The sequence below is a fragment of the Salvelinus namaycush genome, chromosome 2, assembly GCF_016432855.1.
Source record: "Salvelinus namaycush isolate Seneca chromosome 2, SaNama_1.0, whole genome shotgun sequence".
Classification (NCBI taxonomy): Eukaryota; Metazoa; Chordata; class Actinopteri; order Salmoniformes; family Salmonidae; genus Salvelinus; species Salvelinus namaycush.
In genome coordinates, this window is record NC_052308.1 from 59,702,516 (window position 1) to 59,725,354 (window position 22,839).

At 40.8% G+C, this 22,839-nt stretch overlaps 1 protein-coding gene across 1 annotated transcript; it reads left to right on the plus strand.

The window, feature by feature from the left end:
* The first annotated feature begins 1,008 nt into the window (after positions 1-1,008).
* On the plus strand, positions 1,009-22,666 carry LOC120022501 (procathepsin L-like). The gene is made up of 9 exons (XM_038966445.1): positions 1,009-1,070; positions 11,003-11,129; positions 13,436-13,558; positions 20,212-20,370; positions 20,892-21,113; positions 21,350-21,478; positions 21,708-21,745; positions 22,041-22,154; positions 22,507-22,666. The coding sequence occupies exons 1-9, from the start codon at positions 1,009-1,011 to the stop codon at positions 22,601-22,603; spliced, it is 1,071 nt and encodes a 356-aa protein (XP_038822373.1). The 3' UTR covers positions 22,604-22,666.
* The last annotated feature ends 173 nt before the right edge of the window (positions 22,667-22,839 follow it).

Genomic DNA, 22,839 nt, shown 5'->3' on the forward strand with positions numbered 1-22,839 from the left:
TATAAGCTCTGTAATATGGCGACCGTATTGGACACTCTTTCACTGCTGTCTGGTGCCCCAAATCAATAAAAAGCAACTTCGCTGTCACAGTACAAGACAGATGCACCAATACACCAGGGACGCTAATTAGCATGAAATGTTAACCGTGTGCAGTCCAACACCAACACTATTGTGTGCTTAATGTAATTAATTCACACACATGCAACTTATTATAAATTTTTTGTACACTGCTTTAGGGGTTTCCATATGGAAGTGCTATGAATGTTTTATGAAGACTATATGTAAAGTGGAGCCCTTGGGTTGTGTCTCAAATGCCACCTATTCCCATTTTAGTACACTACTGTCGACTCGGGCCCATACGGGGCCTAAACCTATTTGGAATGCAACCTTGCCTTACTCTACAGTTTGTAATCGGTACTCCTGGGAGATAACCGAGCTGAAGCTGTATTTACCCAGCATGTCTGTCAAAACTGGTGCCATCAAAACCACTTTGGTTCTTAATACGGGAGACGTGTGCAGAATTTTAACAGTATGATTGCTCCCACCCACGATAGGCAGTGTACAGTTGCCAACGTGACTGACAGATCGCTGTGTCGAAACACACAAGCGATCCTACAAGCGATGACACAGGAGTTTGAATGCACACACACACATACAAACACAGGAGAAGAATGGCACAGGAGGACGTGTGAGATGTGAGATATATTGTTTCACACGTTGTCGAGCCTTTGAAACTATTGCTCTGGACACTGTTGCATGCTGGGAGGATGGAGACGTTCCTAAAAAACATCAGAGGGGATCTCCCAGGGAGTCAGCGGTTGGTTGGTGTGTGTGACTGTGTGTGTGTGTGTGTGTGTGTGTGTTTTGAGGCGGTCTACCACCATGCAATTTACAAAACCAACTCTATGGTAAGCATTTGCCAGTTAATGATGGAGTCCGCAGAAATTTGGCACAAAATGTGGAAGGAAATACTACTTTATATACAGTAGTATTGAACAATGATTGATAATGGCCTGCGACCTCCGGCTGACATTGAGCTTCCCTGGAGGTCCATTAGTGCTAGAGGGCTGGTGAGCTGAGTGAGTTTGCCAGCTGGTCCAAAGGGCTTAACATCCTGTAGGGCCTAGCTGACTGTCAGCAAGACAATGTGTGAGAATCCTCCACTACGGTCTCCATATTAGGAACGGCTCATTCTCAGCTGGAGTTGCCTCTGATATGCCTCCTAATATAGACACCGTACTCCACAATTTCCTTAACAATCTGAGATGGTCTTTACATAAGGGGAATAGGAATAATAATAGGAATATAATAGGAATAGATCATGCCTACAGTAGTTTGATTATGTCTAGTTCCTGATCAGTTCAAAGTTTACAAATCCTTTTTACCAATCAAAAAGGGTCAAGGTCAACACGCTATTGATTTGGAATGGAATGACCATCAATTCCTTTTTATGGTGTATTAGAGTGTGTTCAATTCATTGACAGCAAGTATCTCTTTAAAAAGTATTGATGTCATTCATCTGACGAAACCTTCCATTACTCTGCCCCTAGTTTATTTATTTATTTATTTAACTAGGCTAGTCAGTTAAGAAGAAATTCTTATTTACAATGAAGGCCTACCCCAGCCAAACCCGGACGAAGCTGGGCCAATTGTTGGCCGCCCTATGGGACTCCCAATCACGGCCGGATGTGATGCTGCTTGGATTCAAACTAGGGACTGCAGTGCCACCTCTTGCACTGAGATGCAGTGCCTTAGACTGCTGCGCCACTCGGGAGACGACAACGTGCATGGCTAAAACAAACATCCATCCAAAGTTCTCTGTCCATCCTGGTCAAATGGGCGCTTTTGGCTTCTGAAATGGAGGTGATTGCCATAATTTCTTAAATATTCTAGATTAATGTTTGATCTGTGCTGATACGATCATCACTGTAAAGTACTGAGGCAACGACCACGACAGAGCAAAATCAATGAGAGGATGTCCTGTCACGCGGTTGGCCATTTTATAACTGTGGCGGGTTGGTACAGTCTAATTTGCTCGGAGATCCCTACACAATCCAATCAATGACTCAGCAGGCTCCTAAATGATGGTCTTTAGGGTTGAGGGAGTGGGAGGTTTGAAGATGAGCTTTAATTCAATATGCATTGCATAAGAGGGGTGGGTAGAAATGAGTAATGGGTTAGGAAGGGTGAGCTGAGGAAAGAATTTAGGGGATTAGGAGAGAATCTGGGAGGCAGGTAGGGGGAAGGTGCTGGATAATGCTCTGGACCTTGGTGACAGAATTGGCGGCCATTTAGGATTGAGTGTTCAGGGGAAAATACTACCTTATGAGGGAGAACACAGTAAAAGTTGAAGCATTAAGAATTAAATGTAGTTTTTCCTCTCTTGACAAGTCATATGTATTTATACTTCTATGTACATTTTGTAAGACATTAACACTTCGACTATAGCCTATGACTATGAGATCATAAGAATGTCTTGTCATGTTAAATAGGGGGTGCTGTTTGCACTTTGTAATAATTTCGTTCCCAAATTAAACTGCCTCGTACTCAATTCTTGCTCGTACAATATGCATATTACTATTACTATTGGATAGAAAACACTCTCTAGTTTCTAAAACCGTTTGAATTATATCTGTGAGTAAAACAGAACTGGACTTAGAGCAATTTTCCTATGAGGATGTGAGAATGCTGAAATCTGCTGGCTGTTCTGAGATCTGTTTATAAATCTGCCTGTCTTCTATTGGTTGAGATGCACTGCATACGTCTTCCCCTGGGTGTCAGCGAATAGTGAGAATTGAAATGGTGTTGCTAGGCGGATCTGAGAGCTTATAAATGGGTTGGCAACGTGGGGTGCCCCCTTTCTTCTCTTCGCCCTGACGCAGAAAGGAGCTCTGGCTGTCGTTCTAGAACGCTCCGGTTATAGCCCTTAGATATATCCGGCTCTGTTTTTATTCGATATAGGTGTTAAAGACATCATAATGTTGTTATATTAAACCGAGTTATATCAGTTTATATCGGTATATTGCGATTTTCGGATATTTATTTGTGCTGCGTTTTAGTGAGTCGGACACGTCTTTGCCACATGGCTAATGTTTACTGCTAATTCGAATGTTGAAGAGGACAATCTACAACCAAGCAACGATTCTTTTGGACAAAGGACACCTTGCCCAAGATTCTGATGGAAGCTCATCAAATAGTAAGAACTATATATGATGTTAATTCGTTGTTCTGTTGAAAAATGTAGAACTCATATTCTGCCATTAATCTAGGTGCGGTCTCGCTTTAACGCACGCTGTATGTTGTAGTAACGTTAATTTTAAAAATCTAACACAGCGATTGCATTAAGAACTAATGTATCTTTCATTTGCTGTCCAACCTGTATTTTTTTAGTCAAGTTTATGATTAGTTATCGATTAGATTAGGTGCCTCTCCCAAGATTTCTCCCGACATATTGTTGGCAGCCTGGCTACTTTTCTCATTGTATAACCACGATTTGTGCCGCTAAATATGCACATTTTCGAACAAACTCTATATGTATTGTGTAATATGATGTTATAGGACTGTCATCTGATGAAGTTTTGAGAAGGTTAGTCAAAAATGTAATATCTTTTGCTGGTTTATTCGCTATCGCTAACATGCATGAATCAATGCTGCTGTGTGGTTGGCTATTGTAATAAGCTAATATAATGCTATATTGTGTTTTCGCTGTAAAACACTTAAAAAATCTGAAATATTGGCTGGATTCACAAGATCTTTGTCTTTCATTTGCTGTACGCTGTGTATTTTTCAGAAATGTTTTATGATGAGTATTTAGGTAATACACGATGGTCTCTGTAGTTATTCTAGTTGCTTTGGTGAGAGTTGTGATGGTGGCTGCAATGGTAAACTATGATTTATACCTGAAATATGCACATTTTTCTAACAAAACATATGCTATACAATAAATATGTTATCAGACTGTCATCTGATGAAATTGTTTCTTGGTTAGTGGCTATTTATATCTTTATTTGATCGAAATTGTGATAGCTACCTATGCAGGAAAAAAATGGTGGGAAAAAAAGTTGTGTCTTTTGCTATCGTGGTTAGCTAATAGATTTACATATTGTGTCTTCCCTGTAAAACATTTTAAAAATCAGAAATGATGGCTGGATTCACAAGATGTGTATCTTTCATCTGGTGTCTTGGACTTGTGATTTAATGATATTTAGATGCTAGTATTTACTTGTGACGCTATGCTAGGCTATGCTAGTCAGCTTTTTTACTGATGGGGGTGCTCCCGGATCCGGGTTTGTGAGGAAGTAGAGGTTAAAAAGGCACTATAATTTGCACTATAAAGCATTTGAATTCACAAGGAAGCTATCAATAATTCATAAACCCTCAAAACCCATTGGTGAAACAAAGATTTAAAAAATCTTTATTATAATATTCGCTATTACAGTCCTCAGATATATCATGATATATCATGATTCATCTTGATCAGCCAAGGGGCCAGGAAGCGGTCTAGAAGCACGGTTTCAACTGCTCCTACTGCCTTGCTTCGGTACTGGAGTTTAACTGACGCCCATCCCAGAAATACAATATCCATAGACGGCCACATAGAGAAATCCTATTTAAAAATTCTTAATAAGACACTTTACACATCACAATTGTACATAAAACATCCATTGAATCATTGGAAGAATTGGTGCTGAGGCCGATTTCTTTTTCATCACTCACGGCTGAAGCTATTTCAATTTTACAATAATCTAATGTCTGCCATGTTTTTGGATGTCTTGATGACGTCGTCGCTGCTTGCTCTGCTGCCTGTGCGCACTGAGTGCAAGTGCAAATGTGAATTTGGGCCGTGTAAACCGGATGCAACCCGGATATAGATGGTTCATGAATCGGTGTATGTGAACGTTAGTAGATTATGTTGAAAACAACGGTCGGGCATCTTGCACGCAGTCCCCAGCTATTTATACAGCAGTGTGATCAACTGTATAATTACAGTACAATGCAATGACTGGGCATACATGATGTCTCCTTTAACAGCGACTGTAATCTCAAAATAACTTATTTATGGTTCTATTGACCCCCCAAAAACATTTTTCATTGCTTCCGGGCCAATCCTTCAAGTGCATTTATTTTATTCAAGCTCAGAATATTTGATACATTTTAAGACATCAGCACTTGATAGACCAAATGAAATTGCTCATTTGCTACAAAATAATAACATTAAATGGAGCCCCACTGTCTTTTACCATGTATTGTAACAAAATGACTGATTCATGTTGCAAATTCAAATAGATGGTTGTGTTATTTTTTATCAGGACTTTCTAAAAACTCTACCCCTCTAACTTTTGTGTTCCCTGGTACTTTGAAGTGTAGTGTTCTTGCCCTGACATGCTTTCGTCCTTTGCTGTTAGCCCTGGAAGCTGATCTAAGGTCAGTTTAGCTTATTTCCCGAAGAATGTTAAGGCTAGGATTTGGGGAGGGTTAGCCGATTCTTGATCTGTGCTAAATGTGACCCGATTCAGGAAACTAGGCATATGTCGCAAGTCACAACTTCACAGGAGAGCCGTTTGAATGTAAAATATATATTTTTTATCATAATGCGTTTTTTGGCGGAAATGCCTTCTCGAACATGTGAACTTTCATGTGCCTTAATAAAAAACTTGTATGCCATCTGTAAATACGAATAAAATTGTTAAATGACGAGCCTTGTTGGTTAAGCCACAGATAAAGTTACCATCTTCCCACTAGCCATAATCGCCTTGGTCCGTACAATTGCCCTTATTTTAGCGCCCCCAAAAACGTAATACTTCCAGATCAACTGTAATGGCAATACCATTGTAAAGCACACTTTCTCCCCTTTCCAACAGAATCAATTACATTACCTAAACGTTGCCCGTTTCTGCATAATTCAAGCAGGCAATGAGGCCCGTCGGGACTTTTTAAAAATTGCGGGTGGGGAAGCGAAACTAATGCGTGATATTGAGAAGGAGAGATGTTGTGTGGGAAAATTGCTTTTTTTCACTCGATCTGTCCAACTTATCACCTTATCGCCTCTAAAATGTAAATAAAACACTATAAAGAGTTTATATAATGTGTCATTACATACCTATTTGAAGGTTTGTGTTGAATTTCAATCGGGTTTTTAGGGCGGTGCTAAAGTGATCTTAGAAGTAAACAGCGGCTTTGAGAATGATGATCGCATGCAATGATGACGCAAAAAATGACTAGGTATCCCTCCCTTACCCCCGTCACTGTCCATTTCTTGTTTTTAAACGATGAGAGAAGTGCTACACCTGGTGGAGAGAGATTGTAAGACAGAAATAGTTGCTTTATGAGTGCTGAACGTTACGACATGACACGTCACGATGTAACGGCGGGTCAGTTTTTCCAACTTTTCTCCAATACTATAGAGCCATTACCATGTCGATCAACGCTTGAATAGAATCGTAGTTCACACCACAGATTTTGAAGTCAACACAGTCGCTACAGTCCCATTAGTTTTCTTTGTAGCCTCGTTTGAATGTTGCGGTTGCGCACATTTGTACGGAATGGGGTGAGTTTACGTTAACGTTAGCTGGCTGGCTAACATTACGTGAGGTGTGTACAACACCTGTTGAATATGGCCGGTGTCAGTAAACGTCTGCAAAAAAGCGTAATGAAATTGTTGCCAGCAGAGATGGTTAGGCTGTTTTCATGTTATCCAGAGGTAAACAAATCATCGGCCAGAGCGTCAAGTGTGTTCTCCGAGAGCGAAACGAGATAGGTGGGGCTTAAGCTTAAGAGGATGTGAACAATGTTGAATGGGTGTTAACAAAGAAGAGCTCTTCACTAGATACCAAAACATTCAAAGGTAATTTTCTCAAAAGTGGCCATTGTTCCTCAAATGCAGTGTATGATATACCATTTTGTAGCTCTGAGTCTCTACTTTTATCCAATGTAAAAAACACCATTTCACATTTTGCTACATAAGACCGAATCCAGGTGGTGAGTCACAAATGGCAACTTCTAACTGGAGCCCCAGAGTTTAGGATACTACCTCAATGCTCCCTGCCCTGGCAGAAACCTTTCCGCAGAGGGTTCTACATGCAACCCAAAAGGGTTATACCTGGAACCAGAAAGGGTCCTGCCTTCTCCTATGGGGACAGCCGAATAACCCTTTTAGAACCTTTTTTTGTAAGAGTGTATAACTGCTTATAAATCTGTTATGACATGCTTATGACTGCGTTACCACCATCTCACCAAGAAGGTTCAGGTAATGTTTTCCCACAACAGCAGATGGATCTTAGTAGAATGAGGCCCTCTCACCTCTCATCTTCACAGTCTAAACACGAAGCCAATCCAAACACAAATAAAACCACGTAGTGTCAAGGGCCGTCCGCATCCATTAAAGTAACCTGTGCAGACTGCGAGGAAACGGAAGGAAACGAAGGGTCCCATGCACCGTGCGAGGGTTTTCAGATGACCTGTGCAGCTGCGGGAAAAGCGCAGGCAGGCAAAACTCACTGAAGCGTGAAGAAGAAGGATGTCATCTTTTGGAGCCGAGAGGCAATTACACGCCTTGCTCCAGAACACCAAAACTGTCCTTCTGACCTGGTTGTGTGCTCAGAGTCTCATACTGTATATACACACACTTTTTCAGATGAGAGTCCAAAGCACTTCCTACGGGGAAGACCTGGTACATACAGAAAGCTTTTTGACAACCGGAAGGCCAAGGAGTTGATGGAGGAGGCCCTTTTGGATAAGATAAAAGATAAACAGACTGGTTAAAGTTATCAAAGCCGACTGAATTGTCCAGGGCAATGTCATACTTTGTGTAATTGAGTGTTGTGTCGACATTCTTCCAACATTTGTATAAATTGTTTGATATTTCATTGTCCCTGATACGTGTTTCAGAAATGCCAGACAAAATGTTTATACTGTATTTGAAATCCTTGTATCTTGATTTTATTTATTCTGACAACTATTGTGTCTTATGGGAGTCGGCAGTTCTTTTGAAAGGTAAAGCGACCGTAATTTTTTTGGAAAAATGATGTAGTGTTGACACATTGAAGACTCCTTGTCAAAATAATTTGGGATCTGTGAAAAATGTGTAACTTAAACCTGTTTATGGCCTACAATGACTTTAAATAGTGTCAGTAACATAATAAACTGGAACACATGAGTTAGCGAATCCCCAAAGACTGTATCCTCACTGTGCTTGTAGCATTACTCACACACACACGCACACACACACACATTTTTTTTTTTTTTTTTTAGAGGGGATGTATATTGGTCTAAGGATAGAAACTATAACATCAAACTCTAATCGGTTTACCGCTAAAGATACCCACATTTTATGGAGATTGAAATTGATTTCTTAGCCTGGATGCAAGGGATGAGACAATGAAAGTAATCGTTTTGTCTTGTGTGAAAAAATTTCAGTTTTTACACACTTATTTTGGTTTATTGCTGATTTACAGTTACGAGCTAGAAGACGTAAATAATAGAGGGATAGCGCCTTTTGGGCAAAGACAATGTGTGAGTTACTGGAACATTCATGGGTTTATAATGAGTTCTATTAGCTCTTTGACTGCAGTGGTTTCAGCAGGTGGGGGATTAGAGAGGGAATTGAAACATAACATTCATCTTACATGTACTTTTGTCACTCCCTGATGTGTTTCACCTGTCTTTGTGCTTGTTTCCACCCCCCACCAGGTGTCTCCCATCTCCCCTCCTTATCCCCTGTGTATTTATACCTGTGTTCTGTTTGTCTGTCGCCAGTTCGTTTTGTTCGTCAAGCCTACCAGTGTTTTTCCCCTTGATCCTGTCTTTTCTAAAGTTCCTGTTTTCTAGGTTTCCCCAGTTTTGACCATTCTGCCTGTGCTGACCCTGAGCCTGCCTGCCGTCCTGTACCTTGTCCCACCACACGGGATTATTGAGCTCTGCCTGCACCGACCCTGAGCCTGCCTGCCGTCCTGTACCTTGTCCCACCACACGGGATTATTGAGCTCTGCCTGCACCGACCCTGAGCCTGCCTGCCGTCCTGTACCTTGTCCCACCACACGGGATTATTGAGCTCTGCCTGCACCGACCCTGAGCCTGCCTGCTGTTCTGTACCGTTTGGACTCTGATCTGGATTACTGACCTCTGCCTGCCCTTGACCTGTCGTTTTTCCTGCCCCTGTTCTAGTAATAAACTTTTGTTACTTCGACATTGTCTGCATCTGGGTCTTCCCTAAAACGTGAGAACTTTAGAATGAAAAGACAGAAAGCCCCATTCTGTTTTACTCTGTTCAGCTTGAAGGGCTGATCTAGGACTTCCATACCCATGTAACCTTTTTCATTGTGATCTAAAAGGCGCTTAGCATTCCTACAAAACATGTATTTAAAATGTGGGGAGCAACATCAGACAAGGGTTTTGGGGGACCACCCCGATTGCTATTCAAATCTCTTTTGCCAAATTGCCATTCAAAGCTCATTTCATACATTTCTACAGTATCTAATTGGGCAATAAATTATGACACCACTAGACAAAAGTGTTGGGGAGAAACATTTAACATTGAAATGTATGTGTGTGTGTCCCTAGACCCTTGCAGACCTGGATTTAAATAATATTTGAAGTAATTTCAGATACTTTATTATCACGTCTCAGGATATGAGTCAGATGCAGACACAGGAGGATAGTTCGATTCTCAGAATATTTATTATTACAAAGGGGCAGGCAAAATGCAGGTCGAAGGCAGGCAGAGGTTCGTAAACCAGGTCAGAGTCAGGCAGGTACAGGACGGCAGGCAGGCTCAGGGTCAGAACCGGGTAGACTAGAAAACAAAAACTTGTACTGAATGCAAATGTGCTGTATGCATATTTCTTAAGAATTAGTGATCATGAAACTCTCATGAAGAGGAACTTGTTCTTTCATAACAGATGTTTAAATACAGGAACTTGGTTAACTATGACCCTTATGTACCGCCTACCTATAAATATCAACAGGCTAGTTAGTAAAGAGGAAGCCTAAAAACTATAAACCGTTACATTGCTTTCATTTTCCCCTCACATCGAGGCAGGAGCATTCAAACCCAGGTAACGACTTTATGTAGTTTTACAGCTTTACATTACTCTGCTGTCTTCACAAGGTACTACTTAGAGTTTTTTTTACTCAGGCAAATAGCATACAATATAGCTCATCTTTATCAAGGGTGTCAATAATTCTGTGCATAATTAAAGCACATGCCTATATCAATATAACACATTAATATAACACATATTCTATGGAAAATATTACGAGCTAGACCATAGAAACCTTTATAGAGATGATGATTTAAACTAAATTCAGGCTTGGTTCCCTAAATTGAGGGCAGGCTACTCCAAGTCAAACAATCAAATTTGATTTGTCACATTCGCCGTGAAATGCTTACTTACAAGCCCTTAACCAACAACGCCGTTTTAAGAAAATATTTAAAAAAAAGTAGAGATCAGAATAACAAATAATTGAGCAGCAGTAAATAACTATATACAGGGGGTACCGGTACAGAGTCAATGTGCGGGGCACCGGTGTTGAGGTAATATGTAGGCAGAGTTATTCACCACATTTGGTGTGATGATTCTTAAATTTATTCCTTAGCCTATTATCAATTTTTTTGTATAATATATAATATACCTAACTCCAAAGGTAACATTTTCTTTGAAATTGTATGCCAAATCTGCTCTATAGAAATCTTACCTTTGAATGACGGTGTCAGTAAATAGAAACGTAGATAAAATCAATATGCTCAGGAACAAAATGGCTTCGTGATTTGTGCAAATGTTCTCTATTTCATGAGTGTTAGTGATCATGAAATTCCGCTGCATTGCTTTCATATGCCCCATAACATTTTTTACTCAGGCAACTATTCACGTTTACAAATGATAGAGAAATGTAAGTGTAAATGCTAACTGTGTGTGTGTGTCTGTGTGTGTGTGTCTGTGTGTGTGTGTGTGTGTGTGTGTGTGTGTGTGTGTGTGTGTGTGTGTGTGTGTGTGTGTGTGTGTAGGATTCAGATGAAACTCCTACTAATGGCACTGTGTGCAGTGGTGTCCTCTTTCAAACAACCACTGGGCGCTGAGCTGGATGGCATCTGGGAGGAGTGGAAAACCCAACACGGCAAACAGTATTCCAAGGTTACTTAGAGCCTACGGCAAACACAGTACGCCAGTCATACAGGATGAGTTAATCCTAAATTTCACTTAAATATGCACTACGCAGAGATTACGCTGCAATTTCCTGGTTGCTAAAATTGTAATATTTTGCCTAAATTCAGTTTCAAATCCAAACAAGTCCAAATCCAAATACATGGTAACCAGATGGTAATGTGAGTGTAGTGAAATGCTTGTGCTTCTAGTTCTGACTGTGCAGTAATATTTAACAAGTAATCTAACAATTCACTCAAATCTAAAGGGATGTACATATAAATATATGGATGAGCGATGACGGAGAGACATAGGCAAGATGCAATAGATGGTATAAAATACAGTATATACATATGAGATGAGAAATGTAAGATATGTAAACATTATTTAAAGTGACTAGGGATCCATTTATTAAAGTGGCCAATGATTCCGAGCCTGTATGTGGGCAGCAGCCTCTCTGTGTTAGTGATGGCTGTTTAACAGTCTGATGGCCTTGAGATAGAAGCTGTTTTTCAGTCTCTCGGTCCCAGCTTTGATGCACCTGTACTGACATCGCCTTCTGGATGGTAGCGGGGTGAACCGGCAGTGGCTCGGGTGGTTGTTGTCCTTGATGATCTTTTTGGCCTTCCTCTGACATCGGGTGCTGTAGGTGTCCTGGAGGGAAGGTAGTTTGTTTGACAAAACAAGCAAGTATAGTGTAGATAATCATTGTACCATCTTAACCTCTGTGAAATATAACCAAAAATATTGTATTTTCAGCTGTTTGAAGCTGGTTTACATAACCAAAAGTAAAATATGCAAAAACGATATTTAATAAAGCGAAGCATAGAAATAGCACACATAGAACAGATCTACAGCTTCTTAGACTTTCAATGAGAATGACAGATCTATAACTCCATGTGAATTTGGTCGGATCACCCAAAAAGTTCCATATTGCAGCTTTAAGTCAAATTTTGTGCCCAGCTAGCACATAATGTTCTGAGAACCATATGTTTCTTAGAGCTTGGTGAGAGCATGGCTGTCTATGGTTATTTTGCATAAAACCTTCCCACAACGTTCTGGGAATGGAGCAGGATATTTACATTATCTAACTGGTTTGACATTGGGAATGTTCTCAAATTGTTCCGAGACTGTTAAGAAACAACGTTCTTCTGTGGGAATTTCAGTACTTCAGCAGAATTCTTCCTACAGGTTTCCGTATGGTTCTATTTAAGGTAATGTTCTCAAATTGGTCAGAGAATGTTAAGAAAAAAAATGTCTTCTATGGGAATTTTAGTACTTCACCATAACATTTTCTGCAGATGTCCTCATGGTTCTATTTAAAGTGTTCTCAGACCATTAATGTCCTCAGAACATTAAGAAAACTGTCCATAAAATCAACAAGAAAACTGTAGTAACATTCAAAGAACGTTCTAAGAATGTTATTTAAAAAATATACGTTCTGTTTTCAGTGTCAACAAAACTCTCTATCTTGTTAAGTGTGTTCAGGTGTGTTGGCCGAGCCCACTAATTGCCCACACTTGAACTTAAATTAGTTGTTGGTTCCTTTGAAATGGGGTCTGTTTGAACAGCTTTGTATGAATTTAAAAAAACATGGCATGCTTCCTCCATCCTGGTGGCGCAGTGGACTAATTCCATGGATAGGGACCAGCGATCATAGGTTTGAATCGCACTGATGCCGAGCCACAATAAAAATGTTTTGGTGTTTGCATGATTAATGCCTAAGCAAATAAATGTCCACGTTGCCTCTCTGTGCTTGGAGTTCAAAACAGTTAATCCAAACCAAGCTAGCAGTACTATTAAAAGTCGTATTGAAACATTCAGTGAAAGTTTAAAGGAAATTATTCTAAAACCTTCAAATAACTTTTACATTTCTTTCACATTTAGAGAATGTTCTCAAAACGTTATTTAATTACCTTCAAATAACTTTGAATTTCCGTTCTCATAACATTAATAAAACCACCCAGGAAAACTTTCAGGGAATCATAGTGAAACATCAGAACCTCTCTGCAACCCAAAAATGTACATTCCCAGAACAGGCACAATGTTCACTTCTGTTCTCAGAATCTTAAAAAAACATTACGTTTTACCAGTCTGTATGCCTTCATTCCCAGAACCAATGGGAAACCAAAAATGTACGTTCCCGCAACTTCCAAGGAACCAAGTGTGCTAGCTGGGTGAACATGTGACTTAAGTGGAAGTTTAGCATGTGCATATCACCCTTGTGTTATGATTTGCCCCATAGAGATTAATCATGATGTCAATAACTTGTGGGGCCTTTGGCTTGTCTTTCTCAGGTGGATGAGGGCTTCAGAAGGATGATCTGGGAGACAAACCAAGGCCTCATCCGTCAACACAACCTGGAGGCAGAAATAGGAAAGCACACTTTCACCCTGGGAATGAACCAGTTTGGAGACATGGTAAGACAACCCACAATTGTGTTTGGATCAGCAATTGGATGAGCATGAAACATGATTTTAAGAAATACAGTGGGGCAAAAAAGTATTTAGTCAGCCACCAATTGTGCAAGTTCTCCCACTTAAAAAGATGAGAGAGGCCTGTAATTTTCATCATAGGTACACTTCAACTATGACAGACAAAATGAGAAAAAAAAATCCAGAAAATCACATTGTAGGATCTTTAATGAATTTATTTGCAAATTATGGTGGAAAATAAGTATTTGGTCAATAACAAAAGTTTATCTCAATACTTTGTTATATACCCTTTGTTGGCAATGACAGAGGTCAAACGTTTTCTGTAAGTCTTCACAAGGTTTTCACACACTGTTGCTGGTATTTTGGCCCATTCCTCCAAACACACAAGGCTTACAGGTAACTTTTGAGATATTTTGTAGTCACGTTGTGCAAGTTGGAACCGGTGTTTTTCTGGATCAAACGCGCCAATTAAATGCACATTTTGGATATATATCGATGGAATTAATCGAACAAAATGACCATTTGTGATGTTTATGGGACATATTGGAGTGCCAGCAGAAGAAGCTCGTCAAAGGTAAGGCATGAATTATATCTTTATTTCTGCGTTTTGTGTCGTGCCTGGAAGGTTGAAATATGATGGTCTGTGATTGTTAGCTGGGGTGCTATCCTCAAATAATAGCATTGTTTGCTTTCGCCGTAAAGCATTTTTGAAATCTGACACATTGGCTGGATTCACAACAAGTGTAGCTTTAATTTGGTATATTGAATGTGTGATTTCATGAAAGTTAAATTTTTATAGTAATTTATTTGAATTTGGCGCTCTGCATTTTCACTGGATGTTGGCCAGGTGGGACGCTACCGTACCACATATCCCAGAGAGGTTAAACGAATGTGGTTTCTACTGACAATTGAGATGTACAAACTATGGCATAAGGGGACGACGAGCAGATAAGAGGCAATACGTAATTTTGATTAAGACATTACTGAGAGAGCTAGGACGGACGTATTCTCCCTGTACACCAAGTCAGAACCGTAGACAATGAAAGGTCTAACAATATTTGATGCTGACATTTCTCTAAAACAGGCTATAAGCTACATGTGTACCATCAAGTCAGAAAAGAAGGCTAAATTATGAGTGGAAAGGGGACCAAATTATTAGGGTGACGCACATGGGCTACTAACAGCTTACAACACAACATACACATAGTATTACTTTCTTAGCTACAGTATACATATCTCCCTGGCATATTACATCATTTTTACAGCAACATACAATACATTTTTGGACTCACCTTGTTGTGCTGTGCTCACATGAACAGGAAGGTGGTGCGGCGGTCCTTCGTGGGCAAATTTTGTCATCAAACTTTGTCATCAAAGTCTCTCATTCTCTGGATTTATGGTGCTTTCAAGACAACTGGGAACTTGGAAAAAAACAAGTTTGAATCATGACGTTAGTGATCTTCAGGTCAGAGCTCGAACTCCCAACTTGGAATACTGAGTTGGATGACTGTTCAAAATATATTTTCCCAGTCTGAGCTCGTTTTTTCAGAGTTCCCACTCACTGAAGTCTGAGATTTCCCAGTTCCGAGTTTCCAGTTGTTTTGAAAGCAGCAGAAGTCATGTTGGATTGACAACATGGCCAATGTTGAATGTTTATCCTTTTAAACTTGGAAAAGAGACCCTTTAACCAAGACTTGGAAATCCACTCCACTGAATAGCAGGCTTGCAGTTAGCCACTGATTCCTTCCAAACCACTCATTCTTGAATTTGCGATTTCCAAGTTTTTGTGAAATGTTTATGGCCAATGGCCGATGAGCACCGATACGTTTTATCTATAATTTCTCTTCATATGACAAGTATTGAAAAGGATTTGCCAGTAGATTGTCGGCTTGATTCATGATCAAATCAAATTTATTTATGAAGCCCTTCTTACATCAGCTGATATCTCAAAGTGCTGTACAGAAACCCAGCCTAAAATCCCAAACAGCAAGCAATGCAGGTGTAGAAGCACGTTGGCTTGGAAAAACTCCCTAGAAAAGCCAGAACCTAGGAAGAAACCTAGAGAGGAACCAGGCTATGAGGGGTGGCCAGTCCTCTTCTGGTTGTGCCGGGTGGAGATTATAACAGAACATGGCCAAGATGTTCAAATGTTCATAGATGACCAGCATGGTCAAATAATAATAATCACAGTGGTTGTCGAGGGTGCAACAGGTCAGCACCTCAAGAGTAAATGTCAGTTGGCTTTTCATAGCCGATCATTCAGAGTATCTCTACCGCTCCTGCTGTCTCTAGAGAGTTGAAAACAGCCGGTCTGGGACAGGTAGCACGTCCGGTGAACAGGTCAGCGTTCCATAGCCGCAGGCAGAACAGTTGAAACTGGAGCAGCAGCACGGCCAGGTGGACTGGGGACAGCAAGGACTCATCAGGTCAGGTAGTCCTGAGGCATGGTCCTAGGGCTCAGGTTCTCTGAAAGAGAGAAAGAAAGAATTAGAGAGAGCATACTTAAATTCACACAGGACACCGGATAAGACAGGAGAAATACCCCAGATATAACAGATTGACCCTAGCCCCCCGACACAAACTACTGCAGCATAAATACTGGAGGCTGAGACAGGAGGGGTTGGGAGACACTCTGGCACCGTCCGACGATACCCCATCGATTTTGAAAGTAGTATGTTGAAATGATCAGTTCAATCAAAGGTACTGTAGATATAACGTGGTTTCACATCATTTTATCTGTGGCCAATGACCTTGAGCCTTCTTGGATGGGCACTTCTAATGTAACTCTATGGCAGCACCCAAGAGGCTTCAATTTTTGAGCTCTCCCTGTAGATTTTGCGGTGACGCAGTGTCCCCATGAGTGACAGAACACTGAGCAAATCACAGCGCAATTAGAGAACATTAGCAACCCCTATGCTTGTAATTTTCGCAGCCTGCCCCACCACCACAGAAACCCCAGAGCTAGGCTGAAGCACCTGAATTTTGGAGCTGCCTTACTCAAGAAAGCAAAAAAGAGATGATCTTTGTAATGCGGCTTTATTATTATTTTCATTGTTTGCAAACTGATATGTGACACATATTAATGCCAAAATAACATGCAAAACAGGCACAAAAATAAATAAATAATAATATATATCCAGTGCATTCGAAATGTATTCAGGCCAGAAAAGTATTTTTTCCACATTTTGTTTGTCACGTTCTGACCTTAGTTCCTTTTTTATGTCTTTGTGTTAGGTTGGTCAGGGCGTGAGTTGGGGTGGGTAGTCTGTTCTTTTTTCTATGTTGTTATATTTCTGTATTTGGCCTGGTATGGTTCTCAATCAGAGGCAGCTGTCGATCGTTGTCTCTGATTGAGAATCATACATAGGTAGCCTGTTTTCCCCATTTTGGTTGTGGGTGTTTATTTTCTGTGTAGTGTCTGTTCATCTTGCAGAACTGTTTTGTTTTCTCATCGTTGTTATTTTGTGTAGTGTTCAGTTTTAAATTAAAATATGACGAACACTTACCACGCTGCATTTTGGTCTTCTTCTCCTTCACCAGACTAGAATCGTTACATTGTTACGTTACAGCCTTGTTCTAAAACTGATTACATCATTTCCCCCCCTCATCAATCTACCCACAATACCCTATAATTACAAAGCAAAAACTGTTTTGTAGAAATGTTTAGTAATTTATAAAAATTAATACACTTAAATATTTCATTTGCCTAAGTATTCAGACCCTTTACTCAGTACTTTGTAGAACAGCCTCAAGTAGCAAGATGGCACCAGAAGGGAGGGCTGCCGTCTTATCGGCTCTTAACCAACCATGCTATTTTGTTTGTTTTTTTGCATTATTTGTAACTTGTTTTGTACATAATGCTGCTGCTACCGTTTCTTATGACTGAAAAGAGCTTCTGGACACCAGAACTGAGATTAATCACCTCAAATTGGACGAGTTCTTCTTCAATGAGTCGGACGTGAGGGATAGACTACAAACACCCGACCAGGTCCAGATCCCCGTGATTCGCTGGAAAAGGAAACGTAGGTTTCACGGAAAGAGATCAGGATGCCGTGTGAGGCGATGAGTGGCTAATCTGCCCTTGCCTTCCGTTCTGCTAGCTAATGTTCAATCGCTGGAAAATAAATGGGACGAACTGAAAGCATGTACACTACCGTTCAAAAGTTTGGGGTCACTTAGAAATGTCCTTGTTTTTTGAAAGAAAGCATATTTTTTGTCCATTAAAATAACATCAAATTGATCAGAAATACAGTGTAGACATTGTTATTGTTATAAATGACTATTGTAGCTGAAGCAATTACAACTGGCCTTCTTTAGACTAGTTGAGTATCTGGAGCATCAGCATTTGTGGGTTCGATTACAGGCTAAAAATGTCCAGAAACAAATAACTTTATTCTGAAACTCATCAGTCTATTCTTGTTCTGAGCAATGAAGGCTATTCCATGTGAGAAAGAAACTGAAGATCCCGTACAACGCTATGTACTACTCCCTTCACAGAACGGCGCAAACTGGCTCTAACCAGAATAGAAAGAGGAGTGGAAGGCCCCGGGGCACAACTGAGCAAGAGGACAAGTACATTCGAGTGTCTAGTTTGAGAAACAGACGCCTCACAAGTCCTTAACTGGCAGCTTCATTAAATAGTACCCTCAAGCACCAGTCTCAACGTCAACAGTGAAGAGGTGACTCCGGGATGCTGGCCTTTTAGGCAACATTGCAAATAAAAATACATATCTCAGACTGGCCAATAAAAAGACTAAGATAGGCAAAAGAACACAGACACTGGACAGAGATAGACCACCTTTACTCCACACACAGAGACGTGTACAAAGCTCTCCCTTGCCCTCCATTTGGCAAATCTGACCATAACTCTATCCTCCTGATTCCTGCTTACAAGCAAAAATTAAAGCAGGAAGTACCAGTGACTCTGTCTATAAAAAAGTGGTCAGATGAAGCAGATGCTAAACTACAGGACTGTTTTGCTAGCGCAGACTGGGATATGTTCCGGGATTCTTCCAATAGCATTGAGGAGTACACCACATCAGTCACTGGCTTTATCAATAAGTGCATCGAGGACGTCATCCCCACAGTGACTGTATGTACATACCCCAACCAGAAGCCATGGATTACAGGCAACATTCAAAATGAGCTGAAGGGTAGAGCTTCCGCTTTCAAGGAGCTTATAAGAAATCCCGCTATGCCCTCCAACGAACCATCAAACAGGCAATGCATCAATACAGGACTGAGATCGAATCATACTACATTTTTACATTTACATTTTAGTCATTTAGCAGACGCTCTTATCCAGAGCGACATACAGTAGAGTGCATACATTTTATTACATTTACATACTGAGACAAGGATATCCCTACCGGCCAAACCCTCCCTAACCCGGACGACGCTATGCCAATTGTAGGTCGCCCCACGGACCTCCCGGTTGCGGCCGGCTGCGACAGAGCCTGGGCGTGAACCCAGAGACTCTGGTGGCGCAGCTAGCACTGCGATGCAGTGCCCTAGACCACTGCGCCACCCGGGAGGCTCCGATGCTCGTCGGATGTAGCAGGGCTTGCAAAATATTACAGACTACAAAGGGAAGCACAGCCGAGAGCTGCCTAGTGACACGAGCCTACCAGACGAGCTAAATAACTTCTGTGCTTGCTTCGAGGCAAGTAACACTGAAACATGCATGAGAGCATCAGCTCTTCCGGACAACTGTGTAATCACACTCTCCACAGCCGATGTGAGTAAGACCATTAAACAGGTCAACATTCACAACGCCGCAGGGCCAGACGGATTACCAGGACGTGTACTCCGAGCATGCGCTAACCAACTGGCAAGTATCTTCACTGACATTTTCAACCTCTCCCTGTCCGAGTCTGTAATACCAACATGTTTCAAGCAGACCACCATAGTCTCTGTGCTGAAGAACACTAAGGTAACCTGCCTAAATGACTACCGACCCGTAGCACTCACGTCTGTAGCCATGAAATGCTTTGAAAGGCTGGTCATGGCTCACATCAACACCATTATCCCAGAAACCCTAGACTCACTCCAATTTGCATACCGCACCAACAGATCCACAGATGATGCAATCTCTATTGCACTCCACACTGCCCTTTCCCACCTGTACAAAAGGAACACCTATGTGAGAATGCTATTCATTGACTACAGCTCAGCATTCAACACCATAGTGCCCTCAAAGCTCATCACTAAGCTAAAACCCTGGGACTAAACACCTCCCTCTGCAACTGAATCCTGGACTTTCTGACGGGCCGCCCCCAGGTGGTAAGGGTAGGTAACAACACATCCGCCACGCTGATCCTCAACACGGGAGCCCCTCAGGGGTGCGTGGTCAGTCCCATCCTGTACTCCCTGTTCACTCATGATTGCACGGCTAGGCACGACTCCAAAACCATCATTAAGTTTGCTGATGACACAACAGTGGTAGACCTTTGTAGGTTATGAATGACACCCCCTGCCTCCATTTGTCCAGACCACAGAGATACAGTACAATGCAGACATATCTACACATTCATTGTTTTTTTACAATATTTAATCAGTTTCTAGAATTAATGTTTTCCTGACTAAGATGGTGATCCATTAGGATGCCGATCCATTCTAGTGTTAATTCTGTGTTCCAGACGAATAAAGAGTACAATGCCTTGTTGACTGTTAATGCTGCTGAGGAGGAGAAACTCCTGGATGGGATCCCCCTCTCTAAGTGGAACTGCAGTCTCTCAGCAGCTCCTGAGACGTGGGACTGGCGTCCATATGGATATGTGACTCCAGTGAAGGACCAGGTTGAAGAGCAGCCTCTTTCATTTGTTCTCTCTCACTTTTGGGCGAATCCTAACTTCCACTGAAGTCGAAATTTCCTTTCGTCTCCCATTGACATCATGCATGACTAAGTAAACATTTGACTTAACTGGAAGTTAGTATTCTCCCCTTCATTTTTCTGGTATTGTACAGATTGACACTGATATGGAAAGGATTAGAGGAGTGTGTATTCTAGGTGCCACTTATTAGACATGACATGAAAAGCCACTTTCTCTGCATTTAGAAAGGTGACGAAACTGTATCTATGTTTCTTAGATACTGTTGAGGTAGTGGCCTGATATGATATGTAGGGACAGGAGTTTTTCCTGAGCACTTTACCAGGAAAAACATGCCGCCATACCTCTAGGGGATATCTTCAAAGCACAATAGGGGAAATAAAATGGGTATTTTATCAAGCGGCATTGTGGATCTTGCTATGCATTTACGTCTAGTCAATAATTTCAACGCAAAACAGTAGATATGACAACTATTTTATTTGATCTAGGGGTCTTGTGGATCTTGTTATGCATTTGCTGCAGTCGGAGCCCTGGAGGGCCAGTTGTTCAAGCAGACAGGCAAACTGTTGCCTCTGAGTGAGCAGAACCTGGTGGACTGCAGCGGAGACTATCACAATAATGGCTGTGGCGGTGGCTTGGCCATGAGGTGTTTTAGTTACGTCTCAGATCATGGGATTATGTCGGAAAGGAAATATCCTTACACTGCAGAGGTACAATACAATATGTTACCATTAGGGTTGCAAAATTCTGGTAACTTTCCCCCAAATTCTCAGGTTTTCCAGAAATCCCAGTTGGAAGATTCTTGGAATCAGGAGGGAATAACCATGAAACCAGGAATCCTCTAACTGGGATTTCTGTAAAAAGTGGGAATTTTGGAAAGAACATCGAATAGATGAGTGAAAAGCTCACTGTAAAGCTTGAGATGATCATAATAAACTGTTTTCAGGTGGGCCCTTGTGAATACCAGAATGCAACAAAGGAAGCCTGGTGCAAAGGCTTCAACAGAGTTCCTTCGCTGGATGAAAAAGTGTTTCGAGACACTTTGTATGAGGTTGGCCCTATCGCTGTGTCTGTGGTCATAGATGATCTCTTTTGAGATTGTAGTAGTTCGACTTTACTGCGTGGACTCTTCTGCAAACGTATTACTACAATTTTAGTTGTGAACCATTAAGCAACAAATAGATAAGAAGAGAAAATAGCCCTAGTCTTACCAATACCAGGCAATGGTTAACAAGCTAGTTTGAGGAGTACAACGTTTCATTGTTGGCTAAGATTTATAGCCCAGATTGGTCATACAGTGACAGAACTCATACTTTACACATAGAGACACATTCAAAAATTAGTTTGCAAACACTTTTCTTGAAGAATCCAGGCATAACTTGTTATAACCATGTATGAGTCTTTATAATATTTATATTATATTTATATATTTTATATATATACATTTTCAACTGGTTATTTAGCCCGTGTCACTATGAATTATTATAATGTAAAGGGGTCATCATCATCATCATGACAACTCGCAATGCATTATAACGGTATAATGCATTATACCTGGATGCTTTAAGTAAAGTGTTACCATTACCTCTATTAAATTGTAAATAAATACATATGAAATTGCACATGAACTCTTGTAGTGTTTCTTCTTTAGGAGTCCTCTACCAGCCTGACTGTTCAACAAGAACTAACCATGCTGTACTGGCTGTCGGGTATGGTAGTTCTTACCTGGACTACTGGATTGTGAAAAACAGGTCAGTGTTTACTTTGAAAGTAGAAAGCCATCCAACAACTCAATATTAATGACATAAGGCAACCTTTTTGATGCAGAAAATACAGTCAAACTCATCATAATCTGCCCGTGTGTTTTAATTTGACACTTTTCTTCAACAATTTGTGTTGTAAAAAGGCCACCGTTTACACATTATTCATCCAGCCAAATAATCCTATTATATATTTTATTTTTTGAAGAAAAGTTCCAAATTCAATCATACTACCAGGTTGTAATGGATTTTAGTTCTATTCACACGTCATGTACATATCTAATGTAAACGTACACACACTCTCGGTACTAAGGATTCTTTAATTTCTCCATTGGTTTTGCAGCTGGGGTACTGGTTGGGGAAGAGACGGGTACATTCTCATGGCCAGAGGATACAACCAGTGTGGTATTGCCAGACGCCCAGTCTACCCTATTATGTGATTTGTGCATGTTGACACACTTGGAATCCTAGCTAGAAATACAGTGCATTCAGAAAAAATTCAGACCCCTTGACTTTTTCAACATTTTGTCACGTTACAGACTTATTCTAAAATGTATTAAATATTTTTGTTTTCTCACCAATCTACACACAATACCCGGAAATTACAAAGTGTTAACAGGTTTTTAGAAATGTTTGAAAATGTATTATCAATAAAAAACAGAAGTTTTCAGACCCT

Coding starts and splice junctions, on each gene's coding strand:
- LOC120022501 (XM_038966445.1), top strand. CDS start 1,009: ATGGCCTGCGACCTCCGGCTGACATTGAGCTTCCCTGGAGGTCCATTA. Junction 21,479..21,707: donor GCCCTATCGCTGTGTCTGTG/GTCATAGATGAT, acceptor ATACAGTGACAG/AACTCATACTTTACACATAG. Junction 21,746..22,040: donor AGAGACACATTCAAAAATTA/GTTTGCAAACAC, acceptor GAACTCTTGTAG/TGTTTCTTCTTTAGGAGTCC.